This window comes from Ascidia mentula, chromosome 3 (genome assembly GCF_947561715.1).
Source record: "Ascidia mentula chromosome 3, kaAscMent1.1, whole genome shotgun sequence".
Lineage (NCBI taxonomy): Eukaryota > Metazoa > Chordata > Ascidiacea > Phlebobranchia > Ascidiidae > Ascidia > Ascidia mentula.
The window spans coordinates 17,105,619-17,133,071 of NC_138568.1; the positions used below are offsets into that span (position 1 = coordinate 17,105,619).

The 27,453-nt window shown below is 39.3% G+C and overlaps 4 protein-coding genes across 5 annotated transcripts; all 4 read left to right on the forward strand.

The window, feature by feature from the left end:
- The first annotated feature begins 3,298 nt into the window (after positions 1–3,298).
- Positions 3,299–8,371, forward strand: LOC145894954 (Na(+)/citrate cotransporter-like). Its single transcript, XM_082983677.1, has 13 exons — positions 3,299–3,459; positions 4,341–4,606; positions 4,842–4,980; positions 5,220–5,312; positions 5,370–5,432; positions 5,943–6,094; positions 6,263–6,385; positions 6,500–6,607; positions 6,791–6,993; positions 7,226–7,338; positions 7,406–7,567; positions 7,677–7,814; positions 8,169–8,371. Exons 1-13 carry the CDS (start codon positions 3,355–3,357, stop codon positions 8,331–8,333), a joined length of 1,830 nt encoding a protein of 609 aa, XP_082839803.1. The 5' UTR covers positions 3,299–3,354; the 3' UTR covers positions 8,334–8,371.
- Positions 8,372–11,896: 3,525 nt separating this feature from the next.
- LOC145895801 (uncharacterized) lies at positions 11,897–12,954 on the forward strand. Its single transcript, XM_082984584.1, has 5 exons — positions 11,897–12,072; positions 12,151–12,301; positions 12,364–12,445; positions 12,508–12,696; positions 12,752–12,954. The coding sequence occupies exons 1-5, from the start codon at positions 11,897–11,899 to the stop codon at positions 12,952–12,954; spliced, it is 801 nt and encodes a 266-aa protein (XP_082840710.1).
- A 4,147-nt stretch (positions 12,955–17,101) lies between these two features.
- Positions 17,102–18,294, forward strand: LOC145894078 (uncharacterized). 2 transcript variants are annotated; one of them, XM_082982524.1, is made up of 3 exons: positions 17,102–17,224; positions 17,313–17,701; positions 17,912–18,294. In XM_082982524.1, the coding sequence occupies exons 2-3, from the start codon at positions 17,683–17,685 to the stop codon at positions 18,247–18,249; spliced, it is 357 nt and encodes a 118-aa protein (XP_082838650.1). In that variant the 5' UTR covers positions 17,102–17,224; positions 17,313–17,682; the 3' UTR covers positions 18,250–18,294. The 2 variants fall into 2 exon arrangements, with proteins under 2 accessions (XP_082838650.1, XP_082838651.1); XM_082982525.1 differs by having other exon boundaries at positions 17,915–18,294.
- Positions 18,295–19,352: 1,058 nt separating this feature from the next.
- Positions 19,353–24,214, forward strand: LOC145895802 (Na(+)/citrate cotransporter-like). Its single transcript, XM_082984585.1, has 13 exons — positions 19,353–19,457; positions 20,339–20,604; positions 20,740–20,878; positions 21,117–21,209; positions 21,267–21,329; positions 21,880–22,031; positions 22,130–22,252; positions 22,371–22,478; positions 22,663–22,865; positions 23,129–23,241; positions 23,310–23,471; positions 23,586–23,723; positions 24,071–24,214. The coding sequence occupies exons 1-13, from the start codon at positions 19,353–19,355 to the stop codon at positions 24,212–24,214; spliced, it is 1,809 nt and encodes a 602-aa protein (XP_082840711.1).
- The last annotated feature ends 3,239 nt before the right edge of the window (positions 24,215–27,453 follow it).

The window sequence follows — 27,453 nt, forward strand, 5'->3', positions numbered from 1 at the left end:
TTTTACCACATACAACAGTACAGCATTTTATCTAGAGCCCAACACTCAGTCTCTATCAGAACACAGCGCTACAAAACCCGTTCATCACACGACGGCGCCTCACAAAAACAACCGGTCCTCACTGTGCGCCACCACCGGAGAACTCCCGGGCATGCTGAAGCAAACTCTCTACTGCCCAAGCATACCAATTTAAACTGTAAAAAGGTAAAACAAATACCGATACATATTAAATGTGCAGAAAAGTAAACATGAGAAATATGTGACTTAAAGTAAATGGAGGAAAACTGAAAACAAAGAGAGCAACAAAATATGCGTAAAACAAAACGAACAAATTCGTTTACATAGGCTTGTTTTCTTCATTTTTGGTTACAGATTAATGACTTTTAAGAGATTTACTGCAATTTTTTGAATAAGTAGTTGTAAACCTGACACAATATGCTTCGCACGCCTGGATCCAATAATGGTAAAAAGTGGTTATTTTTGGTGTAAGTGAAGACCATAACTTATTCAAACCACGATAGATTGTGGAACATTCCAGTGACAATTTGACTGTGGCATGCGAGCGCGCCAACCTTACCTTGCGCGGTGCACTGAGTCGTGAAAACAACAAAAATGAAGGGTGAACACGGTTGAGTTAAAGCTGTTTGTCACGTTTCGAATAAAAATATACTTTGACTGATCACCGGGTCGTTTCCAATAGCTACATTTCCCTTTTTTCAGAAACCTCCTACAATGGATATTTATGCATATTTCTTAGCGATAATGTGGAAAGTAACGTTTGCCCAATTGGAATTTGTTGTTCTATGGTTCTCCAATTTTTGTGGGTTGGATTTACTTATGCAACTGTAGGTATTCTCGAGTGTCCCTGATCATGTCGCCAATGAGCGAATGAGAATATACTAGTTACAATTCCTCGTGACCAGGATAAATCACAGAGCGGTAATGAAAGTAATTAAAGAAGAATGCGACAAACCTGACCCTATAAGGTAATATTACGCAGTTTTTGTGCGTAAAAGAATGTTCTATGTTCATAGTTGTTAGACAATGTGTATATATACAGCTGTGGTTACCGCTTGGAAAGCCGACGGTGGAAATGTATTGCTGAAGCAGTTTATCTAAAAAACATTATCTACCAGCATGTTAGCAAAACAAATTCCTGGGCATTTTTTCAGATGGTCTGAAGTTACGGTACTGGTCATATTTGTACTTTCTGCATTTTTGTGTTTCTTTCGGGATCCTGGGTTAATCCCTGGTTGGGTTTCGTCACAGACGGAACTGTGGCCGTTGCAATGTCTTTCCTGCCTTTTATTCTACCAAGTCGAAAGCCAATTTTACCGCTTTACCCAACGTCATTTATTTCTCATAATTCCTGTTAGTATGTTTACAGTCCATAATAAAAAGATTTGATTTACTGTATCTACGTTTAATCAGAATGTATCTGCGCAAAAACGGCCATTTATCGTTCAAAAACATTTTGCAGCACATTTTGTTTTGAACGGATATCAGACGTGTTATTTCTTGTAATCGTGACGTACTTTGTCCAAAAAAAGAAAGTCTGTTCTGTGCGTCATGCATGTGATAGTGGTAATTTATTTTGAAACAGACCCAAAAGAATTTGTTGCAAGTTGTATTCCAACTCAATTAATCTGTCGGCGGAAACCTTTGTTTATTTAAAACAAATAAAGAACACAGGTCTTATTCTAAATAACTCTCGTTAGGGTTATCGGTAGGGTCACTATATCAGGCTTATTTCTATCATGTGCTTACTGTTACCAACAGTGTCTTAGAAACTATTAATGTGGTTATTTAAGAAACTTGTTTATTTTGCGGGTAGGTTCAGTATTTCTCACAAAAATAGAAACTGTCAAATTTGTTCGACAAAATGATACAAAACAATGGAGTTCAGGTCGGCATACAGGCATTTATGGCTCAGTTGATTGCATGCACAATAGATTGTGAAAAAATCCAGAAACAATGTGTCTGTGGCATGCGAGCGCGTTATCATTACCTGACGCAGTGCACTAAAGCGTGACAAAAAATGTCTGATAAAGTACGGAATGAGCACTGTTGAGTTTAAGCTGTTTGTCACGTTTCACACTTCGACTGATTGCTGTGTCATTTCAGGTCGTTTCATGTTTTTGTTTATCAAGTGATGAGACTGAGACTGTGCGTCATGCATGTGATAGTGGTAATTTATTTTGAAAAAGAACCCAAAAGAATTTGTTGCAAGTTGTATTCCAACTCAATTAATCTGGCGGCGGAAACAACTGTTTATTTAAAACAAATAAGAACACAGTTCTTATCGTAAATAACTCTCGTTAGGGTTATCGGTAGGGTTACCATATCAGGCTTATTTCTATCATGTGCTTAATTTTACTAACAGTGTCTCAGAAACTATTAACGTGGTTTTATCTAAGAAACTTGTTTATTTTGGATTTGCGTGTAGAGTTTTCGCAATGAAATTGCTTTTATTTTACATATTTTATCAGCAATCATTTGCAGTGATGGACTTGTTTTGACGACGAGCATTGTATATCAATTAACGCTGGCGCCATCTCTTATAAAAGCAACATCTTCCTGACAAAATCGGATAATTTTTGAAATATATGTAAAACTTGCATCAAAAAGCTTATTATTTGGTTTAGGCCGAAGGTATCTCTGGTTACACGTTAAATTGGCTCGCAATCGGAATGAAGAAATGAATTATTAAAATATTTGTCATAAATTCAGACGACAAAGTTGTTTGAGGGAGTCTGATTGTAAAAGCGAAGTACTAAGAAGCTTGGCTTGTCCGGCCGTGCGATGACTCGACCATATATGCCACGAAATCATCACACGATATTTCCTGTAATCAGTTGTGACGTATTTATGACGGTTGAAGTTGAATCCAAGTTAAAGTTATGCAACGTGTTTCCTTATGTCTATAGTTAGCATTACAACACTTCGTACAAATTTAGCAGTTTTTCTGAGAGTATACAATGGCAGCGTTTTTGTTGAGAGTTTTTTGCTTTTGCCGAATATTCGGTTTCGGTCGAATAAAAATGTTGCGGTTTTGATGCATCACCGACCTTACGTCAATCTCATAACCAAAGGCGTCGGACAACATCGGAGAAAAAAAGGGACTTGTTGATACAACAAACAAGGGTACGAATCTCTAACTTTATGCCATGGTAAAAGCGTTGCATAATTCTGTGGCAAGATTCAAAATGAGACGGATGATGTGCATCTACGAGAAGCATTAAATTTTTACTCTCTTTATTTCTGCTACTGTTGTTTTGGCAGTTATGCATTGTAGAAAACTCAACAATTGCTGAGTGCTGTGTGTTTTGATAGAGGATAGAAAATATTATAGACATGTGTGTGTCTCTCTGGATCCGAAGAGTTTGGGCGTTTCGTGGAACGTTGTCGGTTATACTACCTCTCATCCTACTTCCGATCCCCTTGATTAGTCAGAGTAAGGTAAGATTACTTGAATCATTCTTCCTCTGTCTTTTACCGAACCACTTGGAGTTCCAAGTAGGGTTATATTTAGTTCAGGGTGGTCCAAGTCTGCGGACAACCTGGGCTACAATACTGTTTTAGCACGCTGGTTGGCCGCCACCATCAAATTTAGGGTTACCGAACTAACTGTGATCAATTGTACTGTCACGGTATTATTTCGGCAACCCAACGCTGCCTCCCTAATTCTGAAAAGGCACGGACCCTGCAATAACGACTCACCACTAAAGCTAAAATACCTCACACTGGTTTTACTAAATGGGCGTCTGCGACTTTAATAAATGAAATAAAGTGAAAAACGATGATAAAAGCTTTCATTGATTATTATGGCTCTTTTGCGCATATAAGATGATAAAACTTACATACAATACCAGTATACGCCAATAAACCCTTCAATACAAATTACGACACTAATAACAACCGAACAGCACGACACCCATCTCAAGACTCCCTGGTCATACACACAGCACTCCTTGCGCCGGGCAGTCAACCAATTAACGACTTGCACGTTAACCAATGGAGCGTTACGGTGGCTAACATAGAAAACGACTATAGTGCGTAAACACTAAGGGGAATTTGATGAAACGTGAGTGCAAAAAACAGAAGAAAAACGAAATCATATTGCGATAAGTTGTGCACATATGTGTAAATAAGGAGAGCGTTAAATAAACAACGCATATAATCAAACAACGCATAAAGGAAAGCATTAGTGCCGTGTGTCATTTTCGCTACATTAGTCTGCCAATCAACATAGGCTACTTATCAATGAGTTGTGGGCCTAAGTAAAAACAGTTATTTTTAAACGAAAAACCTGTCTTCAATTTCCCCAATACCGTTACTAGGTGGCAGCATGCGGTTACACAATCCTTCTCATGGCTGTTTATTGGATCGCGGAAGTCGTCCCTCTAGCTGTTACCTCTTTTCTTCCTCTTGTCATCTTCCCGATAAGTGGGATCATGACGGGAGCGGAGGTGAGCGCCTCATTTTTCCGGGATGCGAGCTGGCTGTTTGTGGGAGGGCTCATCATCGCCATTGCGGTGGAGGATACAGGACTTCACAGAAGATGCGCACTGAGAATTTTGATCGCAATCGGAACCAAGCCAAGGCTGTGAGATTTTGTAACATTTATTTTGTGACACACATTGTATGAACTCTGATAAACAGTTGGGTTATACACAAACAATGAGCCACAAATGAGCCACGACCTATGTCTGGCTAGTTAGCGGGCAAGACCGCCAACAGTCGCGAGCTGCGCTGATTAGACCTGATAGGTCGAAACTGTGTTCACAACTGTCCGCAGCGCACGTAGTTGGTACATACCTAACAAAAGTGTTATTTTGTAGGCTGTTGTTTGGTTTTATGTCAATAACATTCTTTTTGTCGATGTGGATAAGCAACACTGCAACGACAGCGATGATGTTGCCTATGGTTGAAGCTGTTTACAAAGAACTTGAAGCTGAATCTAAGCGGAATATAGAAAAAGTAAGTTGGCATTGATATCGTGTGTCTGTTTTCCTCATTTTGGTGACAGCTAAATGACTTTACTTTACTTTCTGTGAGCTGCATACAGATACCACTGTTTCGACTTACAAGGTCTCATCAGTCCAGCATTGGTGTGACTCTATTGAACTGTATGGCGCATACAAAAATCAAAACTATTGGCTTTACTTGTTTATATGTATTACTTTTCTTCAATTTGAACTTCTTTTAACTTTTTTTAGAAACAAAACGACATGTTGTCAGAGTCGGATGCGGATCTCAAAGAAAATGCTGAAAATGTTTCCACTGTGTCTTACAACATCCAATCGTTCCGGGTATACATCAAATTAGTGCAAAATATAAATTACAACATAGTGTTTTACTGTCTGTAGATTGAGTTGGGAGAAATACCAACCAACGTCGTCAGTTCGAGAGAGAACGCTGGTAATGAACGGGTAGGTTCAATATTTCTCATAAAAATAGAAGAATAGCTAAAAACTGATTACAAAACAATGTAATTTATGTCAGCATACATGCATTTATAGCTCAGTTGATTGCATGTACCATAGCTTGTATTTTCCAGAAACTATGTGTTTGTGGCATGCAAGCGCGTGATCATTACCTTGCGCGGTGCACTCAGGCGTGACAAAAAATGAAGTCTTCTCAAATGAGGGATAAACGCGGTTGAGTTAAAGCTGTTCGTCACGTTTCACACTTTGATTGATCGCCGGGTCATTTCTAGATGCTTCATGTTTTTGTTTATCACGTCATTTATTAATACTTTGACCTTTGTTTTAATGTGATTATCCATTTTCCTTTTGTGTCATTTTCCCTCTAAACCTTGGTGAAAATATATTGCGTGGACCCAAATTTTGGTCTTACTGAACAAACAAGCTGCCAAATTTGGTAAACTCAATATGATGAGACTGAACACAAACTCTATTTCATATCCCATCAATATTTAGGACATGGAATCTTTCAAACAATCAGAAAACCAGAAACTTGATTCCATCATCAAGGGAATTACCCTTTGCATACCTTTTGCTTCCGGAATCGGAGGGACGGCAGCCCTTACCGGGACATTCCCTAATTTGATATTGTCAGGGCAATACAAACTGTACGTTGACGTTGACGTTGCATCAAACTTTGTTATTCGTTGTTATATTTTGTGTCAAATTGTAATTACGTCGCGTACATGCGCATATGGCATTTTGAGGTAATCTCTTCCGTATAGTGGTTGTATGAAGTATTTGCCTCATTATAGGACTTTGGTTAAACTTTGCAGGGCGTTTCCTGCTGCAGATGTGCAACTGACATTCGGAAACTGGATCGTATACGCCCTTCCACAAGCTTTAGTCATTTTTGTACTCTCGTACGCTTGGCTTTGCTGGTACTTCTTTGGAATCGAGTAAGTATCATCAGAAAATATTAGAGATGGAACGAAAGCTCGTAATAAGCATTTTTAAAGAAGTCTTACCAACCAAAAACTTGATTAAAACATCCTAACACCAATATTTCACAGATGGCAATGTGTAAAAACTGTTTTTCGGGGCAAAGGCCAAACATCAGCTGGCGAAAGAGCGGTAATGAAAGTAATTAAGGAAGAACACGGGAAACTTGGCCCTATTAGGTAATATTACGTTGTTTTCGTATGTTAAAGAATGTTCCATTCTATAGTTGTTACACAATGTGTATATACAACGGTGGTTACCGCTAGGAAAGCCGACAGTGGAAATGTATTGCTGAAGCAGTTTATCCAAAAAACATTATCTACCAGTATGTCAGCAAAACAAATTCCTGGCCATTTTTACAGATGGTCTGAAGTTACGGTACTGGTCATATTTGTACTTACTGCATTTTTGTGGTTCTTTCGGGATCCTGGGTTTATGCCTGGTTGGGCAGTTTTGTTTCCTGATGGTTACGTCACAGACGGAACTGTGGCCGTTGCAATGTCTATCCTGCTTTTTATTCTACCAAGTCAGAAGCCAATTTTTTTTAACAGTGAAGACCCGACTGGTAAGTAGATTTCGCAAAAATGTCCAAATTTCCCAAATACATAATTTTTGGGTTTGAAATACAGTACAGTTCGGATATTCCGGATTCACTGAATCGAGACCGCGAATGCGTGGGCGTATAGCCTGTTTTGTAAACTGCACGTCAATTCGATAATTGTTTACCGCAAAAGAATTTTTCGCCTTCCTAAAAGGTTAAAAACACTTCACACAAACTTCAGTTGGTCGCTTTACAGAAATTAAAAAACCCGTACCCTCCGTATTGGAATGGAAATCTGTTCATCGAAAGTTTCCGTGGGGAATCTTGTTTCTGTTTTCTGGAAGTTACGCACTCGCTGCTGGCGCTACGGTAAGAAAACGTGCTGATAATTATTGCGGTAAAATTTAAATTGAGAATTAACAGTTTTCAATAATAGAGATCCGGTTTTTCAACGTGGGTAGGCAACTTGCTTGTATTTGACAAGTCGGTTGATGACTGGGTGATCCTGTTGGGCTGCACTTTGATTGTAACCGTATTTACTCAAATTTCCAACAACGCCGCAGCGGCAGCCATATTCACCCCAATCTTCGCCCAGCTGGTAAGATTTTTACGAACGTATCTACAAACGTTCTGTGATATAATGGTTGTTCAAAATGCTGGTGAGATGGTAAATTATCAAAACTTTGAGTAAAATTTTTACCGTTTAGGCCGTGATATCACAAATTCACCCCCTTTATCTAATGCTTGGACCTGTCTTCGCGTCGTCAATGGCGTTTTTGTTGCCTGTTGGATCACCTTATAACGCCATTGCCTTCTCATATGGTCGTTTGAAAGTCGTCGACATGGTAAATTTTACATTATTTTAAGCATTACTTTCATAAATATGTTGGATGGTATGCAGAAATCACGCTTAACTGTTAAAGCGCGATACAGAATCCTCGTTTAACTTTAAACGCATGGGGATTCTGCATACCACCCGTAGCCATAAAAGCTTATGATATGCACATCAGTTCATTTGTTTTGGAGTTTGGATCTTAATTGCAAATTTCAATACAAAACGCAGAAATATTTTTCGTTTTTTGAACTATTTTGACGTAATAAAGCAGAACATATAGCAGATATACGATTTAGGATAACATTTTTGCTGCTATATATTAGCTAACATCAGAACATGAATACAAATAGGTATTTATTTTTAGCTAAAGGCTGGATGGGTTCCTGTGCTGTTAGGAGTTCTGGTTATTCTTATTTTTTCCAACACTTTTGCTATTCCATATTTCGGCATGGGTGCTTTCCCTGAATGGGCTCATGTTATCACTAATGAAACGGCCGGCACTGTAACTATGGTCCCACGAGTTAATTAAAAGACAACTCCATAAAACTATGTTGCGAGTCACCGAATATCAACCCCAAGTTGTGATATATAAAAAAGTGTGAAGTCATTTCATATTATGTGTATTTGCTACGTTACAAATCGAATGTATATTTTGTGGTTGCAAGCCTATGCTGTGTTTGTACCTTGGCCACAATATACCCCCGCGAAACCGCCGACCTCATGTAGCTCAGTTGGTAGAGCGTTGGGCCTGGTTAGCCCAGTGTCGTCAGTTCAAACTTCGCCGGGAGCTTGATTTGTCAAATACTGCGCCGACTTGTCAGGAAAAAGTGGCTGATCCAGCTTGGCTGCAGTGTCTGGGCTGTCTAGATGCAATGCCTGGGCTGCCAAGACTGCAAACCCAATGATCGCGATACGTTAGCTGTGATCGCCAGGCAAGGACCTGAGGGGCGATCCTGCCAATCATGCCATTGCATGAATTATTGCTGCGTTATTCTTGTACAATACACATCCTCGATATTCAGTCAGCACTCATTTCCTATATAGTTTGGCAAAAAACTACAAAAGTCTGTTAATGCGCACAGTTCCAACAGCGTGGGGTTTGGCTATTATGCGCATACACACAAAGAATGCTGCATGCGGGCCCATGTGGGTAATGAGATAAACTGTCGCTCTCGAAGAGTCGGCTAGCGTCCCTTGCGTGCTGTTGGAAGGATGAGTTGTGCTCATTTTCAACGTGTATCAAATCGAGAAATGTCTGGTGCAGCAAAAAAATCGCCAGTTGACGAAAGTTTGAACGCGTGTAACTCTGCCATCTTAAAAGCCAGCGACTTACTATTTTCACACAAAGATAGATCACAGGCTGAACTTTCCAACGAAAGAAAAATCAAAAAAAAATTTGCATTAACTTTCGAATATGAATATGATATGTTTGCTATGTCATAACCATAAGTAAACATCAATTCCCGCTGAAATCCTTAAGGGTTAGATATTCTTTGGTGTCTGTACCATCAAAAAATAGTAAACTTTTTCGCGAGAAAAAACGCACACCCTCTCAAATTCGAAGAATATTAACCATAACCCCCATATTTGTCAACACTCTGCGCTCGCCGCGAAAGGTAACAAAAAAAATCGCCAGTTAACAAAAGTTTGAACGCGTGTAACCATAGAATACTAAAACATGGAATGGAAACTCCGCTGAAAGTGCGCCGTCACGCATGAGTAACACTTTACGCGAAATGAAAAATGCATTGGGTTAAATGCGATTTTGGTGTTTTTTAAGGGGCTTAAAAACCCATTAAATAGAACAAAATTTAAAACTTTTTTGAAGTGACAGGAAGTTTGGTCCCTCATCTTTTGAAATATGTGGATGATTTTGAATAAATCGTGTCGCATCATCTTTTAAGGCGATTTGCTGTCTACTGCCTTTTGGGTCAAACTATAAACAAATAATTGCGCGCTTTTGCTGTTTGCAAGCAGTGGGAGGCTAAATCGAGTAATATTATCAACTACTATGCTTGTTATGTAAAATCAACTACTTGCTTATTATGTTTTTTTCTAGGACAGTATCTCTGCACACAGTAATGCGATTGTTTGGGAATATTTATTTTGCAAAAACAGGGCATTTGACAAACAGTTGACAAACGATAGTATGACTGCTTTTTTCAGTATCTTGATGAAGATGGAGATGAAGATATTATAATGAGCCAAATTATTAAAATCAGTTGATATCAGGAAGTACCTCACCAACACCATGTTCATACTGCTGAGTGCAAATGTTGTCAGTAAAGTCCAACACAAAACAACATTTTAGTGCATAATATGGGTTTGAAAAAGCTAAGCCCTGACAAAATATATGTTGATTGCTTGCAAATACTCAAGGGCAGTGGGAATACTTCCAATATAAACCAACTATAATTTGTTTTTAAGTGTTTGCATACGAGCAAATTCTGAAAACTTTCATCTTTTTCTTCAACATGACATGTCTCCTCAGAAGCATTTTAATACATATCTAAATCAAATTCTGTTGTGTTTTACTTAAAACTAATCTGAGAAGAAAAAAAATGACTAGTGAAAAAGGTTGTTAATATATTAAGGTCCAATTTTGCTGAAACAAAAGGCAATTATGTTTAGTTCAACAAAACATTACATATTTTCAACTGTGTCAGGAGCATTCAACCAAGTGTTATGATAAGAGTAAAAAAAATACTTCTGTTACGTGTGCAATAGTTTGACAAAAATAATTTCCATCAAATTTGTTTTCTTCTCAGGGATATTGGACTAATCAACACTTAAAAGGCAAACTTTCAGACAAAAATGCCAATATGCAACCAAATATTTACAATGAAATCAAATAGAAAACTCAGTGATGTGTGGGAAAATGAATAAAGTAGATTACTAGTACAAAAAAAGCAAGTTCATTAATATTCACAGAGCATCGGCTCATATGTGGCATGAATTGCTCAAAACCAATGGAATATAAAAAACGACACAAGAATTTATTTGATTATGTCAATATGTTTTAGATAGTTACCACTATTTATTTATTATTTAATATTATTTGCATAAAAGATGAAAAACGGCCAGATTTAAGTATGGTTAACCAAGTAAATACAATCTTCAAAATTAAGCAGCTAAATTTGGCCCTATCTTATCTGGTTTACAAAGGCTACAATCTGACATTTTGGGCCAAAAACTATTTCATGTAGTACTGCACCATCTATCCAACATATGTCTTTACAAAAAGAGGAGTTATGAAACATTTTGATACATACCCAATAATGACTGCAAAAATGTGACCTCTGGGTCAGACTGTTTTGTTCAAATATTAGGTTTCTGAATCCCATGATTGCTTTTTAGGCAGATATGCAAATCTAAAACATTACGTCATCACTTGAGTGACGTAATTACATGTCTTACGTCATCTTTGAGGTTGACGCGATGACGTATTAACATTTTTTTAGTCAGTAAGGTGACTTGTAACACACGGTTAAAAAGTGTATTAGAGCGCGTCATAATTAAAATCATCCACATATTTTAAAAGATTAAGGATGAAACTACTTGAATTACATTTAAATAAATTCTTATGGTTACATTAACTTGGAGTTTTTCGCCGCCGAAAAACGCCAAAATCGCATTTAACCCAATGCATTTTTCATTTTGCGTAAAGTGTTACTCATGCGTGACGAAAAGAGTTTCCATTCCATGTTTTAGTATTCTATGGTGTAACTCTGCCATCTGAAAAGCCAGCGACTTACTTTTTTCACACAAATACTACGTTTCCATGGCCACTGAACTGGCGATCGGGCGGGCGGTCTAGAAGGGGTTGCCTGACGGAGTTGAGGCGGAGTATACTCGGCCCGACGGATTTTAGTTTTGTTGATGTTGCAAGTCTGCAGGTGTTGAACTGGTCATAAAAATTATGTCAACGCAGCGTTAAGTGCAGATGTTGGTTTTGTTGACTTTGCAAGTCTGCAGATGTTAAAGTGGTCGTAAAAGTTAAGTCAACCCAGCATAAAGGCAGATGTTCGCTTATATTTCTTTGCAAAAGGGTATATATAGGATATATTATTTATCCAGAAATAATTCAGAAAGATGGCGAAAGTAGAAGGTGTTGTAAAAAAGTGGACTGACGCGCAAACCAACGATTTAATTGTTATTGCAAAGCAACTAAATTTGGTAGCGAAAACGGATAGCAAATCCAGAAGAAATAAAGATGTTATGCAGCAGGCAGCTGAAGAAATGAGAAAAAAGGGACACAATTTTGACATGTGTGAAGTATTTTTATTTAAATCGAAATTGTTTCCCACAATAGGCTCACTTGCACAACTGCAGGTTAACATTTTCAGACATCAAGTTCGACGGAAGTGGCGGCTACTTAAATCAAAGTATAACAAAATAAAAGGGGATTTAAACAGATCAGGTGCTTCATCCAAAGGTTTAGACTGGAATCATTTTGAAAAAATGGATGAAATCCTCGGAACAAGACCTCGATCACTGGTATGTGTATATGTTTGCTATTACTTGCATTTACATATAACATAAAAAAATTCTTCTACCAGGCAATGCATCATGCCTCCGGGTTTGAGTCTGGTAAAGAACCTCTGCCACAGAGTCTTGAAGAGCATGAAGACTCTGAGGATGGTTTGTCAATAAGTGTGTGCACTTAATTGTCACAAAACTGAATTGCAATGTTTATTGTGCAGTGTACATACTTGATGAAATTCCATTGGATTTAACTGAACACCTAATAGACTCACAACCCCAATCTGTCACACCACCCGTGCATCCAGAAGAAGAGTCTGAAACATTTCCACAATCCGAAGAATATCCCCAAGCACCAACAGAAGAGTCACATAGCTGCGAGGAGCCATGTAGTTCCCGAACTATTACAGGTAATGTTCCATGAAACCATTTTGCTTTAGTTAATATTATATGGTCTTTTATAAGGTTCTTCAAGCAGAACAAGAAGAAGAAAACGGCAGAGTGCAGTGATGAAAAAAAAGGAGAGTGCCAGCACTGAAAATATACTAAATTTTTTAAAAGACAGCCAAGAAACTAACCAAAAAAATATAGAAAACATGGTTAATGTCCTGACACGTCTAGCTGATGTGCTCACCTCGTCTATTGATTCACAAAATACTTCAAAATAAGGCAAATTATTGTGAATTTCAAGTGCCATGTTTTCTTTCTTTTCTTCTTGTACTGTTGCAACAATGCAAACATTCAATTCATATTTACATTTTATTAAAAAGAACTGATGAAATGAAATTTGGTGCTACTTTATTACAAATTACATAAATAATCTGCAATGGTGGTGCGAACTTGACTGTCCACTGCAGCATCTGGTTGTGAAGTGGACCCATGGATCAGAGTAATTTCAGTATCCCTTGGGACAGGTGATTGGGCCTCTTCGCACATGTTATGCATTATGCAACATGCTGCAATAATGAAAGGAGCTTCTTTCATGTCAACATCTAGTTGTCGCTTCAATATTCGCCAACGAGCCTTAAGCCTCCCAAAAGCATTCTCAACCACAATACGAACACTGCTATGGTGATAATTAAATGTCTCCTGTTTGTCAGTTAAGCTAGACCCAGTGTACGGCCTCATGAGCCAGGGGTATGCAGAATCTCCAACAATCATCAAAGGAATCTGTACATTGTTGATGGTAATGGTGCCCTATTAAACACAAACATAACAACTTAAATTGGTTGAAGCATGGTGATATTAAAAACTTTGTACTTTTGGTAGGTTGGATGCATTTTTGTACAAATGAGAGGCACGCAGCACAGATGCGTCATGCACACTGCCAGGCATTTTGACTGAGACATCTCTGAATCTTAAAAACATATATTAAATGTAATGAAATATAAACAGAATCATACAATCTTCACCTATACTGATTATCAACCACTGCTTGAAGCACAAGAGATGGGAACCTTTTTCTGTTTATAAAATCTCTTATTCCATGTTTTGGTGGTTTTACATGTATATGGCATCCATCAATTGCCCCAAATACTTGCGGAAATCCAGACTTTTGATGATTCTGATTTGCTATTATTTGGGCTTCAGTGGATTTAGGAAGATAAATGAACTGTTTGTGTTTCTTGCAAAGAGCCTTACAAAACCTACAAGAAAAACATTTTAGCTGCAATATAGTTTCCTGTATTTGCTCAGTACCTGTGCAAACACCGGTGAACGGATGTCTTGTGTATTCCGAAGGCAACTCCAACAACTCTAAATTCAGCTGCTGAAGCTAATTTATACAAGGCAACTGCAATCCTTTTTTCAAGGGGTATAGGTGTCCTAACTGATCTATCATCTACAAATGACAATGTTTTTAAGTTTATGGAAAGTTCACAAAAAATCTAGTTCAAAATGTATAACCTGGTTTCAAATCTTCACCAAGCAGCAAAATAAGCTGTTGAAAAGTAGACTTTCTAATCCGGAAATGTTTTAGCCAATCGGAGTCATCGAAGTTTTTCACAACAGTGTCCCACCAATCAGTAGATCTGTATTATTATTAAGATAATATAAACTGTGCTCAAAGAAAGGAAGAAATACTCCTCCAAACCTTTGAAGCATCCAAAACCTTCTTTTTTTAACTGTAGCCTGGCCACTGAGGTCATGTGCAATAAGCATACTTGTTGCCTGAAGGCATGTAGTTTGGTTCTGCACCATAACAATCAAAACAGCTAATTGTAATGCAAAAACAGTTAACAGAACTAAATCTTGTGATGTTTGTGGTTCCATGGCACGTTTTGTTCAAAACCACTTTGTCCGATACTCTGCAAGACAGCATCTGCCAGCTGCCGCGCAAGGGAAATCCCAAAAATCTATACGCCTCACCGGTCACAAAACGGCCATGGAAACGCAAGCGGTTATGCGCCTGTTCGTTCGGGCCGAGTATGCGATCGGGCCATGTTTTCGGGCTATGTGCGAAAGTGGCCATGGAAACGTAGTAAAAGATAGATGATAATCAATATTTATCAATAAAAACAAAGTGCTTTGAATTTCTCGACTTGCGGAATTACGTGGCGGCAAACTGTTCCTATGGCATGTTGTTGCGCGCGTGTAAATGTAATTTGCTAAAGGGAAGTTATCCCAATGAATACATGACAAGTATTGAAAAGATGAAAGAACCTTGCTTACCGCCGCAGACGACTTCCTCTAGTTCTCTCAGACGAACAGGTATTTTAGATATTTAGAGTTGTGTAGACACATGGCTTATGGAAGACGTGACATCCCTCAAAGACTATCTGATCTGGTAGAATAATCGCGTGTAAGGCATTCTTCCAGGCATGCTGCCTTGCGCGAATTTGGTTAGATTCGTGTGCGCAAAAGTACAGGGTCTTTATCCAACACCAGTTTAGGAGGAGAAGTTTGTGTATAGGTCAGCGAAACATTCCTGTGGACGGCTATCGTCACGTACATAGAAAAATTTCACCTTCGGTGAGCGCACAGGAAAAACAGGAAGAGATACTTGTACATTTATACTAGTAATCGAATATATACGCACACACACGTACACACAATTTTGCAGTGATTTATGTTTTATTCGCCAGTAAAAAAAGAGTTACAGTTTTGCAATTGCGGCGGGGGAAATTCTGTCGTTTTCACTCAGGTCGAATGAAAACGCATTGACAATCTGTGACATGAAAAATCCGCGCGCGCGAAACAGTAAACAGTAGATGCAATGGGGTCCGCACGCCGACGACAAGGGGTTTCGATAACAGGCGAATTCGACGTCTACCTGTCGGCGTTTTTATTTCAAAAGGCGACGATTTCTCTGTGAAACGGTCGTCGGCCTAACGTGTCGTAATATTCGCCGCGAACCTCTGAATCGAAATACAAAGCAAGCCAATGCGTTACTTTCGTCAGTATTTACGACGCAAACCTTGGGCTTGGGGTGATTTAGGTTTGTCAGCTCGTCGCGGGCGTACATGCCATAAAACCGAGTTCGTGTGGCCGAATTGCGCAACAAAATCGACGCGTTTTCAGTTTTGTCCATCGCACACTCCGGCCGAATAGTCGAAAATGACTTTTTTGAATTTGTCGATTTGAATAATGCAGTCAAATTCGGCGCACACCAAAGTATTTATAGAATTCGGCAGCGCCGTTCCAAAATGTGCCTCCAGACGAAGGTTCCCGTGTTTTACCAATCTGAAAGCCTGGTCGGGCGTCAGGTCGAAGCAGTAAAGCGTGAAACCGCGGCCGTAATCGGTGAGCAATATTGCCCTTGCCCAAAAGAAGCTTCCAGTCCCCATAAAGAGTGTCCAAAAAAAAGGACTAACGGTCAGCGAACAGTTAACAAAAGACGCACTCTCACACAAAAACAATGAAGGACTTCTCTAAGGCGACACATTTAAGCTGGCCAATAAAATCACATAAAACACAGCTGTTGCATAGAAACTAGTTACGAGATCAAATCACGTGAGAAAGCAACCGTTGCTACAGATATGCTGGACAAGACGCTACCTAAAATGCCTTAACACAAAAAAACCATAGAAAGAGATTCCGGAGGTTGATGACGAAACTGGCTGTTATGTGACCATAGTTCATATTTCTATGAATGCGAACGTTGCTATGTAACGTAAAAATACGTAACACCCCTTGGTTACGAAACTTTTGTTAAGCTTGATCGGTTTGCAGTAGGCGAGGATTCAAACATAACTCATTGACGTTCTAAAACAATTCGAAGGATTTACACCATCCGCAAAACAAGCGAGGTGAGTATTTCCAGGAATTATCTGTGGATAAGAAGAAGGCGCCATTCAGCTCGGAGTAAGAAATTAGCATGTAAATTAAGACACTGAGACATTTGCGGTGAAAAAGCGTTGTCTGGTTTCCGATGTTTTTAGAGTTTCGTGCACCTCACTCAACAAATTGGATTTGAGTAACAATATGTGGATTTGTTCGAACGATGAGATTTTGTGGCCGCGCGATTTGGTTCACAGCTGAACGACCTCTCGGTGAGAAAAGTGCAGCGTCACTGCACCCATTGAGGTCCTTTTATCGGCCACCCCTGGGTTACAAAGCAAACCAAATTGGGTTACTTTTACCCACCTTATTTGGAAACAAGATTTGGTTTTCTTGTTGGGGATTTTCATATTTCCGATTACGGCAATAAAACAGGTTTATGGGGTCGAACAAAAAGATAAACAGGTTTTTACTTTCCCAATTCTCTATTTCGTAATCGTGTATAAGCGTGAAATATAGCTTCTTCAGTAAGTGGGTGTCAACCCATGTTAAACTACGTTCATCCTTACCAAGCAAATGTATGTTTTATGCAGTTGTATTTCTCATCGCTTTCGTTCTCATCATGATTGTCGAACTTGTATTCTTCTTGCGGCGCAACGAGCACATTGCCCTATGCAGACAGAAGAAGTACAAGCCCGACGAAAAACCTCCACAAAACACGTAAGAATTTACAACAACCACCGCACACGGAATTCGAACCCTTGACCTATCGATCAACTCGTTACAAGGTCGCATTTTTTTGTTGCAGGGTTGGCGAAAACCAGCCGACATCCGACACACATGAGAATAACAGCAACAACATTTACTCCAACCGTGGCACGATGAGATATGATGAACCCGAAGCCAGGAAACTGCTTGTTAACAGGGACATGCATTAGATTCTGGCAAAATATGAAAGGAGAAACTATTATTAATTGATCACGAGGAATCAGCTAATAATAATTACTTAAAAGCTTGCATGGCGGGTATTTCAATTTTCCAACGCACCATAATCGCATTGAGTGCATGGCTATGGGAAGCTGTCACAGATTAGAAAGAAAATTTCGAGTTTTCTTGATAACAAACTTTCTCCTTTTTCAACAGATGGACCGAAGAAGCAAGTTGCAACAGTTACCCCAATGCAACCACGACCTTACTGTAAGTCGACACGTAACTTTGATCATTTATGTTTACTGGGGCTATTTCGTTTAAAAGCGGTTTACTATCATATTAACTGTTATTACAGTTCACTTTGTATATAATATTTGACAAATACTCCAACACAATACAAAAGATATATAAGCATTATGAAGCCAATAGACAGATGTCCACTGTTTTGAGATAAAGCAATGTTTGTTTGAATTTCAGCAGATGGTATTTCCTATATCGATGAAACTGACGCTCAACCGTCGTATCGTGGTCCAGTTGAGGAAGTGAACACCCCCAGAAAAACCCCCCAGCGCACCAAGTCTATTCCCGCCAATCGCATCGTCATATCTCTCGGCGACGATCACAAAGTCAACTGCAATTCGATTCGGCACCATCCGAAACGTGGGACAATGGTCATCGAACTGGTTTGCTCTGATGACCTAGAGATGGAAGGCACCGAAGACACCGTCCCCGGCATCGATTTAAGTTTCTTGATGACAGAAGGGGAAACCCCTTCGACCCAAAACACCCCCAAAGCGATAGAGTGCCGTTGGTGACGTGAAACGGTTCCAGCTTGGACACCGACAGCGATTCGACACTCAAAGCCGGCTCGCGCACCGGAAATGCGAGTGACGTCACTTCCAGTGCGGCCAGCACCCCCCGCCCGCGTGGAAATTTCTCCCCGCCTGTGTCTCAAAGACTCCTACCAGGTTCATACAACACTAGATTGCGGAACCAAACTTTCTCTCGCAGCGACCTGAATATTTCACCCCGCTGGGATCAGCACGGGACCCCCACGAGCTTGAGGGTCCAAACCACCCGCATTGACAAGTCCCCAACAAGTACGACGTCATTGCCGTCGACGTCATCGGCGGATAAGTACGTAACGCCGCCGCCGAGTCCCGTCAAATGACCGATTGAAAGCGCCAGAATGCTTTTATGATGACGTGCGCGATGACGTTATAGCGGGGCGAAGGGTCAAAGGTTAAGGAAAACTGTCGCTGTGGGAGGTTTAAGCAAAAAAATGATGTGCTTACCGACAACAATGATCACTTTTTATTTCTATGTTTCTACGATTATCCATTTCTGTTCAAACCTGTTCTTTTATTTATTCTTTTCTTTTGTTTCGCTTTTAGTAGCGGTAGTGTTAATGTTTTGTTTAGCGTAAAATAAAATACCCAGATACGAATTGAACAAAGTCTGAATTCGTGAAGTTTCTTCATTAGTCTATTATCAGGTGGCCACTGTATTATCCAAATAAATTTACCGCTTGATTGCGAACCTTTTGTTAGGCTTGATCGGTTTGCAGTAGGCGAAGATTTAAACATGACTCCTTGAAATTCAAAAACAATTCGAAGGATTTACACCATCCGCAAAACAAGCGAGGTGAGTATTTCCAGGAATTATCTGTGGATAAGAAGAAGGCACATCAGAGAAAAAAAGATGCAGATCGCTGAGATACAAGGGTACGAATCTATAGCCACCTGTCATGGTGAAAGCGTCGCATAATTCTGTGGTAAAATTCAAAATGAGACGGATGATGTACATCTACGAGAAGCATTAAATTTTTACTCTCTTTATTTCTGCTACGATTTTTTTGGCAGTTATTTATTGTGCTGAGTGCTGTGTGTTTTGATAGAGGATAGAAAATATTATAGACATGTGTGTGTCTCTCTGGATCCGAAGAGTTTGGGCGTTTCGTGGAACGTTGTCAGTTATACTACCTCTCATCCTACTTCCGATCCCCTTGATTAGTCAGAGTAAGGTAAGATTAGTTGAATCATTTTTTCTCTGTCTTTTACCGAACCACTTGGAGTTCCAAGTAGGGTTATGTTTAGTTCAGGGTGGTCCAAGTCTGCGGACAACCTGGGCTACAATACTGTTTTAGCAAGCTGGTTGGCCGCTACCATCAAAGTTAGGGTTACCGAACTAACTGTGATCGATTGTACTGTCACGGTATTATTTCGGCAACCCAACGCTGCCTCCCTAATTCAGAAAAGGCACGGACCCTGCAATAACGACTCACCACTAAAGCTAAAATACCTCACACTGGTTTTACTAAATGGGCGTCTGGGACTTTAATAAATGAAATAAAGTGAAAAACGATGATAAAAGCTTTCATTGATTATTATGGCTCTTTTGCGCATATAAGATGATAAAACTTACTTACAATACCAGTATACGCCAATAAACCCTTCAATACAAATTACGACACAAATAACAACCGAACAGCACGACACCCATCTCAAGACTTCCCGGTCATACACACAGCACTCCTTGCGCCGGGCAGTCAACCAATTAACGACTTGCACGTTAACCAATGGAGCGTTACGGTGGCTAACATAGAAAACGACTATAGTGCGTAAACACTAAGGGGAATTCGATGAAACGTGAGTGCAAAAAACAGAAGAAAAACGAAAGCATATTGCTATGAGTTGTGCACATATGTGTTATTTAGGAGAGCGTTAAATAAACAACGCATATAATCAAACAACGCATAAAGGAAAGCATTATTGCCGTGTGTCATTTTCGCTACATTAGTCTGCCAATCAACATAGGCTACTTATCAATGAGTTGTGGGCCTAAGTAAAAACAGTTATTTTTAAACGAAAAACCTGTCTTCAATTTCCCCAATACCGTTACTAGGTGGCAGCATGCGGTTACACAATCCTTCTCATGGCTGTTTATTGGATCGCGGAAGTCGTCCCTCTAGCTGTTACCTCTTTTCTTCCTCTTGTCATGTTCCCGATAAGTGGGATCATGACGGGAGCGGAGGTGAGCGCTTCATTTTTCCGGGATGCGAGCTGGCTGTTTGTGGGAGGGCTCATCATCGCCATTGCGGTGGAGGACACAGGACTTCACAGAAGATGCGCACTGAGAATTTTGATGGCAATCGGAACCAAGCCAAGACTGTGAGATTTTGTAACATTTATTTTGAGACACACATTGCATGCTGCACTGATGAGACCTGATAGGTCGAAATTGTGTGCACAACTGTCCTCAGCTCACGTAGTTGGCACATACCTGACAAAAGTGTTATTTTGTAGGCTGCTGTTCGGATTTATGTCAATAACTTTTTTTCTGTCGATGTGGATAAGCAACACTGCAACGACAGCGATGATGTTGCCTATGGTTGAAGCTGTTTACAAAGAACTTGAAGCTGAATCTAAGCGGAATATAGAAAAAGTAAGTTGGCATTTATATCGTGTGTCTGTTTTCCTCATTTTTTGTAACAGCTAAACGACTTTACTTTCTGTGAGGTGCATACAGATGGCCACTGTTTCGACTTATAAGGTCTGATAAGTGCAGCTTTGGTGTGACTCTAGACGATCTGTATGCAGCTCACAGAAATCGTATTATTGGTTTCACTTGCTTATATGTATTACTTTTCTTCAATTTGAACTTCTTTTAACCTTTTTTTAAGAAAAAGAGCGACATGCTGTCGGAGTCGGATGCGGATCTCGAAGAAAATCCTGAAAATGTTTCCACTGTGTCTTACAACATCCAACCGTTCAAAGTATAAATGAATTTAGTGCAAAGTATAAATTACAGTATAGTGTTTTTCTGCCTGTAGATAGAGTTGGGAGAAATACCAACCAACGTCGTCAGTTCAGAAGCGAACGCTGGAAATGAACAGGTAGGTTCAATATTTCTCACAAATATAGATTTTGCCCAAAACAGCTCAACTTAAACTGTTAAATATTTTCGTCGAATTGATCACAAAACAATGGAAGTCAGGTCAGCACACAGGCATTTATGACTCAGTTGATAGCATGTACGATAGATTGTGGAAAATTCCAGAAAATATATGTCTGTGGCATGCGTGTGCGTCATCATTACCGTGTGCGGTGCACTGAGGCGTGAAAACAACAAAAATGATGTCTGTTCAAATACGGGGTGAACACTGTTGAGTGAAAGCTGTTTGTCACGTTTCACACTTTGACTGAACGCCGGGTCATTTCTAGTCGCTTTATGTTTTTGTTTATCACATCAATTCATTAATTAATTGAACTTTGTTTAAATGTAATTATTCAATTGTATAATTTTTTTACTTTAAACCTTGGTGAAAAAAAGATTGCGTGGACCCAAATTTTGGCCTTACTAAACAAACAAGCTGCCAAACTTTTGGTAAACTCGATATGATGAGACTGAACACAAACACTTTTTCATATCTAATCAATATTTAGGACATGGAATCTTTCAAACAATCAGAAAACCAGAAACTTGAGTCCATCATTAAGGGAATTACCCTCTGCATACCTTTTGCTTCCGGAATCGGAGGGACGGCAGCCCTTACCGGGACATTCCCTAATTTGATACTGACAGGGCAATACAAACTGTAGGTTGATGTTGACGTTACCACTTGGTAACCTGGTTGGCTTGTAGTGGTTGTATCAAGTATTTGCCTAATTATAGGACTTTGGTTAAACTTTGTAGGGCGTTTCCTGGAGCAGATGTGCAACTGACATTCGGAAACTGGATCGTATACGCTCTTCCACAAGCTTTAGTCATTTTTGTACTCTCGTACGCTTGGCTTTGCTGGTACTTCTTTGGAATCGAGTAAGTATCATCAGAAAATATTAGAGATGGAAGTACGAAACCTCGTAATAAGCATTTTTAAAAAAAGTCTTACCAACCAAAAACTTGATTTAAACATCCTAACACCAATATTTCACAGATGGCAATGTGTAAAAACTGTTTTTCGGGGAAAGGGCCAAACATCAGCTGGCGAAAGAGCGGTGATGAAAGTAATTAAGGAAGAACACGGGAAACTTGGGCCTATTAGGTAATATTACGTAGTTTTTGTATGTTAAAGAATGTTCCATGTTTATAGTTGCTACACAATGTGTATATACAACGATGGTTACCGCTAGGAAAGCCGACAGTGGAAATGTATTGCTGAAGCAGTTTATCTAAAAAACATTATCTACCAGTATGTCAGCAAAACAAATTCCTGGCCATTTATACAGATGGTCTGAAGTTACGGTACTGGTCATATTCGTACTTACTGCATTTTTGTGGTTCTTTCGTGATCCTGGGTTTATGCCTGGTTGGGCAGTTCTTTTTCCTGTTGGTTACGTCACAGACGGAACTGTGGCCGTTGCAATGTCTATCCTGCTTTTTATTCTACCAAGTCAGAAGCCAATTTTCTTTAACAGTGAAGACCCGACTGGTAAGTAGATATGTTTTTATTTCGCAAAAATATATCAATTTCCCAAATACATAATTTTTGGTTTAAATAATAAAGTAAAGTTCGGATATTCCGGATTCACTGAATCGAGACCACGGATGCGTGAGGGTGTAGACTATTTTGTAAACTGCACGTTAATTCCATACGCTTTTTCGCCGAAACGTAACATTTTGCCGCGAAAGAATGTTTCGTGTCCCTAAAAGTTTTGAAACACTTCACACAAACTTCAATTGGTCGCATTACAGAAATTAAAAAACCCGTACCCTCCGTATTGGAATGGAAAACTGTTCATCGAAAGTTTCCGTGGGGAATCTTGTTTCTGTTTTCTGGAAGTTACGCACTCGCTGCTGGCGCTACGGTAAGAAAAACATGCTGACAATTATTGCGGTAAAATTGAAATTGAGAATTAACAGTTTCCAAAAATAGAGATCCGGTTTTTCAACGTGGGTAGGCAACTTGCTTGTATTTGACAAGTCGGTTGATGACTGGGTGATCCTTTTGGGCTGCACTTTGATTGTAACCGTATTTACTCAAATTTCCAACAACGCCGCAGCGGCAGCCATATTCACCCCAATCTTCGCCCAACTGGTAAGATTTTTACGTATGTATAACTATAAACTTTTTGTGATATAATGGTATTGTTCAAATTGCTGGTGAGATGGTTAATTATCAAAAACTTTGAGTATAATTTCTACCGTTTAGGCCGTGTTATCACAAATTCATCCCCTTTATCTAATGCTGGGACCTGTCTTCGCGTCGTCAATGGCGTTTTTGTTGCCTGTTGGATCACCTTATAACGCCATTGCCTTCTCATATGGTCGTTTGAAAGTCGTCGACATGGTAAATTATATATTATTTGAAGCATTACTTTCATAAATATATTGGAAGGATATGCAGAAATCAAGCTTAATTGTTTAGACGCGATGCAGAATCCTCGTTTAATTTTAAAAATAGATTAAATTTAGTGGGGGATTCTGCATACCACCCGTAGCCATCATAGCTGTGCACACCAGATCATTTATTTTGAAATTTGGATCCTGATTGTAAATTTCAAAAAAAAGCCGGAATATTTTCTGTTTTTGAATTATTTTGACGTAATAAAGCAGAACACACAACAGCTATACGATTTAGGAGAACGTTTTTGTTAGCTAATATCAGAACATGGATACAAAGGTATTTGTTTTTAGATAAAAGCTGGATGGGTTCCTGTGCTGTTAGGAGTTCTGGTTATTCTTGTTTTTTCCAACACTTTTGCTATTCCATATTTCGGCATGGGTGCTTTCCCTGAGTGGGCCCATGTAATCACTAATGAAACAGCCGACACTCCATGAAACTATATGTTGCTGTTGTTGCCTGGCATCTTATATTTTAATAAGCTGTGCTTCTAGAACAATTAAACATCATTTTTGTTGACCGATGTTTCACCTGCGTCGGTTAATAAAAGTTACGTTTAATTGTGCTAGATGGACAGATTATTAAATCCATAAAACTATGTTACGATTCACCGAATATCAAACCCAAGTTGTCATGTTTAAAACGGTATAAAGTAGTTTGATATTAAGTGTGTTTGAAACGTTACAACTTGAAGGTATATTTTCTGGTTGCAAGCCTATGTTTGGCTTTTAAGCTCTGTGCTGTGTTTCGTGTAAGCGTTTGATACGCATGTGCTTTGTTATTACACTGCGGAATAAAAGCTTTGCAATGACGCATGGGAGAAATGTTTATTTTCAAACAATGAAAAATATTATAAGCCTCACATCTACCTCCAGTTGCTCGAATTCACAAAGAAAAGATAGGAAAACTACAAAAGTCTGTGGATGAGCATTAGTTCAATAGCGTTGGGTTTGACTGTGTGCATACACACTAAGCATGCTGCATGCGGGGCCATATGTGGTAGAGGAGAAAAACTGTTGCTCTTAGAAGAGCCGGCTGGCGCTCCTTTTGTGCTTTGGAAAGATGAGTTTATTGTTTCGCGCATGTGCTGATTTAGTGGTAAATTTACCCTTTGGTTTTGGAACCTGTCATTAATTAGGCTCAATTTATGTCCAGCGAGTGAAGATTCAAACCTTACTCACTCACGTTCCCAAACAAACAAGAATTCATTGAATTTTGCCAAATCACAATCATTCGTCTGTAAAACCAGCAAAGTGTAGAGTCGTGATGAGCTCAGTCGACGAACAAACTTCAGTTTCGAATACGTTGAATAAAATAAGGTTGGTGTAACAGAATTATTCTTTTGTTGGTGACACGCAGAGTTCTCACCATGATATATTTTTTATTATTAGTTTGAGAGAACGTATGAGAGTTCTGATATTAGGTTGTCCGTCGGCAAGTTACTTGACCGATTTGTGGGCTACCAGCACGAAGGTAGAACCGCGGCCTCAAATATTATGCTTAGTCGTTTTTCTGACGTCATCAAACAGTTGGCAACAAAATCAGGGCAAGTTGTGAATGGGAAGACGGGGAATGCATCAACCACCCATAGGTTATAGGCTGAAGCGCGACCTCCATTCTTATATAACAAACGTTCTGATTCTCAACTATAACGGAGGATCCTTTACGATTCAAATCTCGTAAAAGCCATCAAATGGACGTTCACTCTCTGATTCTTGCTTTGATAAACACCGATACAATTGTAAATGTAGTGACACGTAATAATCAATATTTATCTATAAAAACAAGGTGCTTTGAATTTCTTGACTTGCGGAATTACGTAGTGGCAATCTCTTCCTATATGACAGGTTGTTGCGCGCATTTAAATGTAATTTGCTAAAGGGAAGTTATCCCTATGAATACATGACAAGTATTGAAAAGATGAAAGAACCTTGCTAATCGCCGCAGACGACTTTCTCTAGTTCTCTCAGACGAACCCGTATCAGACGCCGATTACCAGAGGTGGCATTCGGAAAACGTGTCATCCCTCAAAGACTATCTCATCTGGTAGAATAATCGCCTGTAAGGCATTTTTCCAGGCATTGTTAACTTGCGCGAATTTGGTTAGATTCGTGTGCGCAAAAGTACAGGGTCTTTGTCCAACACCAGTTTAATAAAGGAAAAGTTTGTATAAGTCAGCGAAACATTCCTGTGGACGGCTATCGTCACGGACATAGAAAAATTTCACCTTCAGTGAGCGCACAGGAAAAACAGGAAGAGAGAAATGTACATTCATACTAGTAATCGAATATATACGCACACACACGTACACACAATTTTGCAGTGATTTATGTTTTATTCGCCAGTAAAAAAAAAGTTACACTTTTGAAAAGGCAATACCGCTTTACCGAGACTCATGAATATGCTACCTAAACCATGAAACGGACCCAGCGAAGAATGGCATTTCACCGCCGGCCTGTGTAACGTAATATCTTTCGAAATCGTGTATCAATTTGGACACAATAAGGAACACCACAATGTTGCCGCATTTAAATCGAATTGTAAGGGTTTCCTTCGGAGGTGAAGAGTGATTACAACGCGATCGCTTCCAAAAGGCATCGCCGCGCCAAATTCGTTTCGTTAACTCAGGTCCACACTTCGGATCGGGTGTCCTCTAACCGGATGACAGTCGGTTAAACCCTTTAACCTCTCTTCTTTGATTTCGGTTTTCCTTTCAAAATGGGTTTAGACTTGACTGGATTTTTTTTATTTCATTATGACTTAACAACTTGCTGTAATTGCAAATAAAAGCTACGTGTACAAACAAACATTAAAAGACGAGTTATGATGATTTCTGAAAATTAACCCTTGCTTTGGATACAAATGTTTATTATTTGAAGTTTACTATCCTTGTATATGATTTGATGACGGGACATTTTTTCAGTGTTTAGTTTAAGCAAGGTTGAAAATCAACCTAGCCATATATTTACTGAGTTTTTAAAAGTATTCTTTCTCAGGATGAGCATATTTTGGTCGTTTACTTGACCTTATGACTCAAAAATTCTTTGTGTTTCATACTGGCAAGGAGTAACGGATCTTTGTAACAAACGCGCTCAAATCCCAATACACGAAACGTATTCCTGTTTGTCGGCCCAAATATAACACCGGCATTGAATAAAACACTTCTTAACTAACTGATCGAATCAGTAAATCATAAACTTTTTCGTGTTCGACACAACAACTTAGCACTTAGATTTGAACTATGTTACAATTTTCATCGCCGAAGAGTGACTTAACCTGACATTTGCTTCCATCGAAACGCTGGCTTTATGCTCTGTGTACAGACTAAACCTTTCAGCTATTTCAAAGATAATTTTTGTAGAAACTGTTTTAATCACACACGTCTCCAGTTGGAGGCATTCCTGATCGGATTTCTTGGGGGGAGTTGTTTCTGAGAAAAAGTAACAATTCATTGTTACGTCTCAGACCTAAGATTTGGCACAGAACGTTTGTATTTTAAAAATCAACCCGTACATTTATATTTACCGAAAATAAAGGTAAGCAAATTATTGACTGTCGAACTATTGGCAAAGCCAACACTTCGACTGCTGGATGTTCGTCTTTGGCTATACACTGAATAGGCAGGTACGTACCTGTCTGTGGGACGACGCAGGTTTGTACTGTTGATTGTCACAGT

What these genes read in the sequence shown, in the direction of transcription:
- LOC145894954 (XM_082983677.1), top strand. Translation starts at nt 3,355, where the DNA reads ATGTGTGTGTCTCTCTGGATCCGAAGAGTTTGGGCGTTTCGTGGAACG. An exon ending in ACAACATCCAATCGTTCCGG is followed by an intron (nt 5,313 to 5,369) that starts GTATACATCAAA and finishes TACTGTCTGTAG; the next exon opens with ATTGAGTTGGGAGAAATACC. An exon ending in GGGAAACTTGGCCCTATTAG is followed by an intron (nt 6,608 to 6,790) that starts GTAATATTACGT and finishes CCATTTTTACAG; the next exon opens with ATGGTCTGAAGTTACGGTAC.
- LOC145895801 (XM_082984584.1), top strand. Translation starts at nt 11,897, where the DNA reads ATGGCGAAAGTAGAAGGTGTTGTAAAAAAGTGGACTGACGCGCAAACC. An exon ending in AAGGGACACAATTTTGACAT is followed by an intron (nt 12,073 to 12,150) that starts GTGTGAAGTATT and finishes TAACATTTTCAG; the next exon opens with ACATCAAGTTCGACGGAAGT. An exon ending in GCATGAAGACTCTGAGGATG is followed by an intron (nt 12,446 to 12,507) that starts GTTTGTCAATAA and finishes TTTATTGTGCAG; the next exon opens with TGTACATACTTGATGAAATT.
- LOC145895802 (XM_082984585.1), top strand. Translation starts at nt 19,353, where the DNA reads ATGTGTGTGTCTCTCTGGATCCGAAGAGTTTGGGCGTTTCGTGGAACG. An exon ending in CTAAGCGGAATATAGAAAAA is followed by an intron (nt 20,879 to 21,116) that starts GTAAGTTGGCAT and finishes CCTTTTTTTAAG; the next exon opens with AAAAAGAGCGACATGCTGTC. An exon ending in CACTCGCTGCTGGCGCTACG is followed by an intron (nt 23,242 to 23,309) that starts GTAAGAAAAACA and finishes TTCCAAAAATAG; the next exon opens with AGATCCGGTTTTTCAACGTG.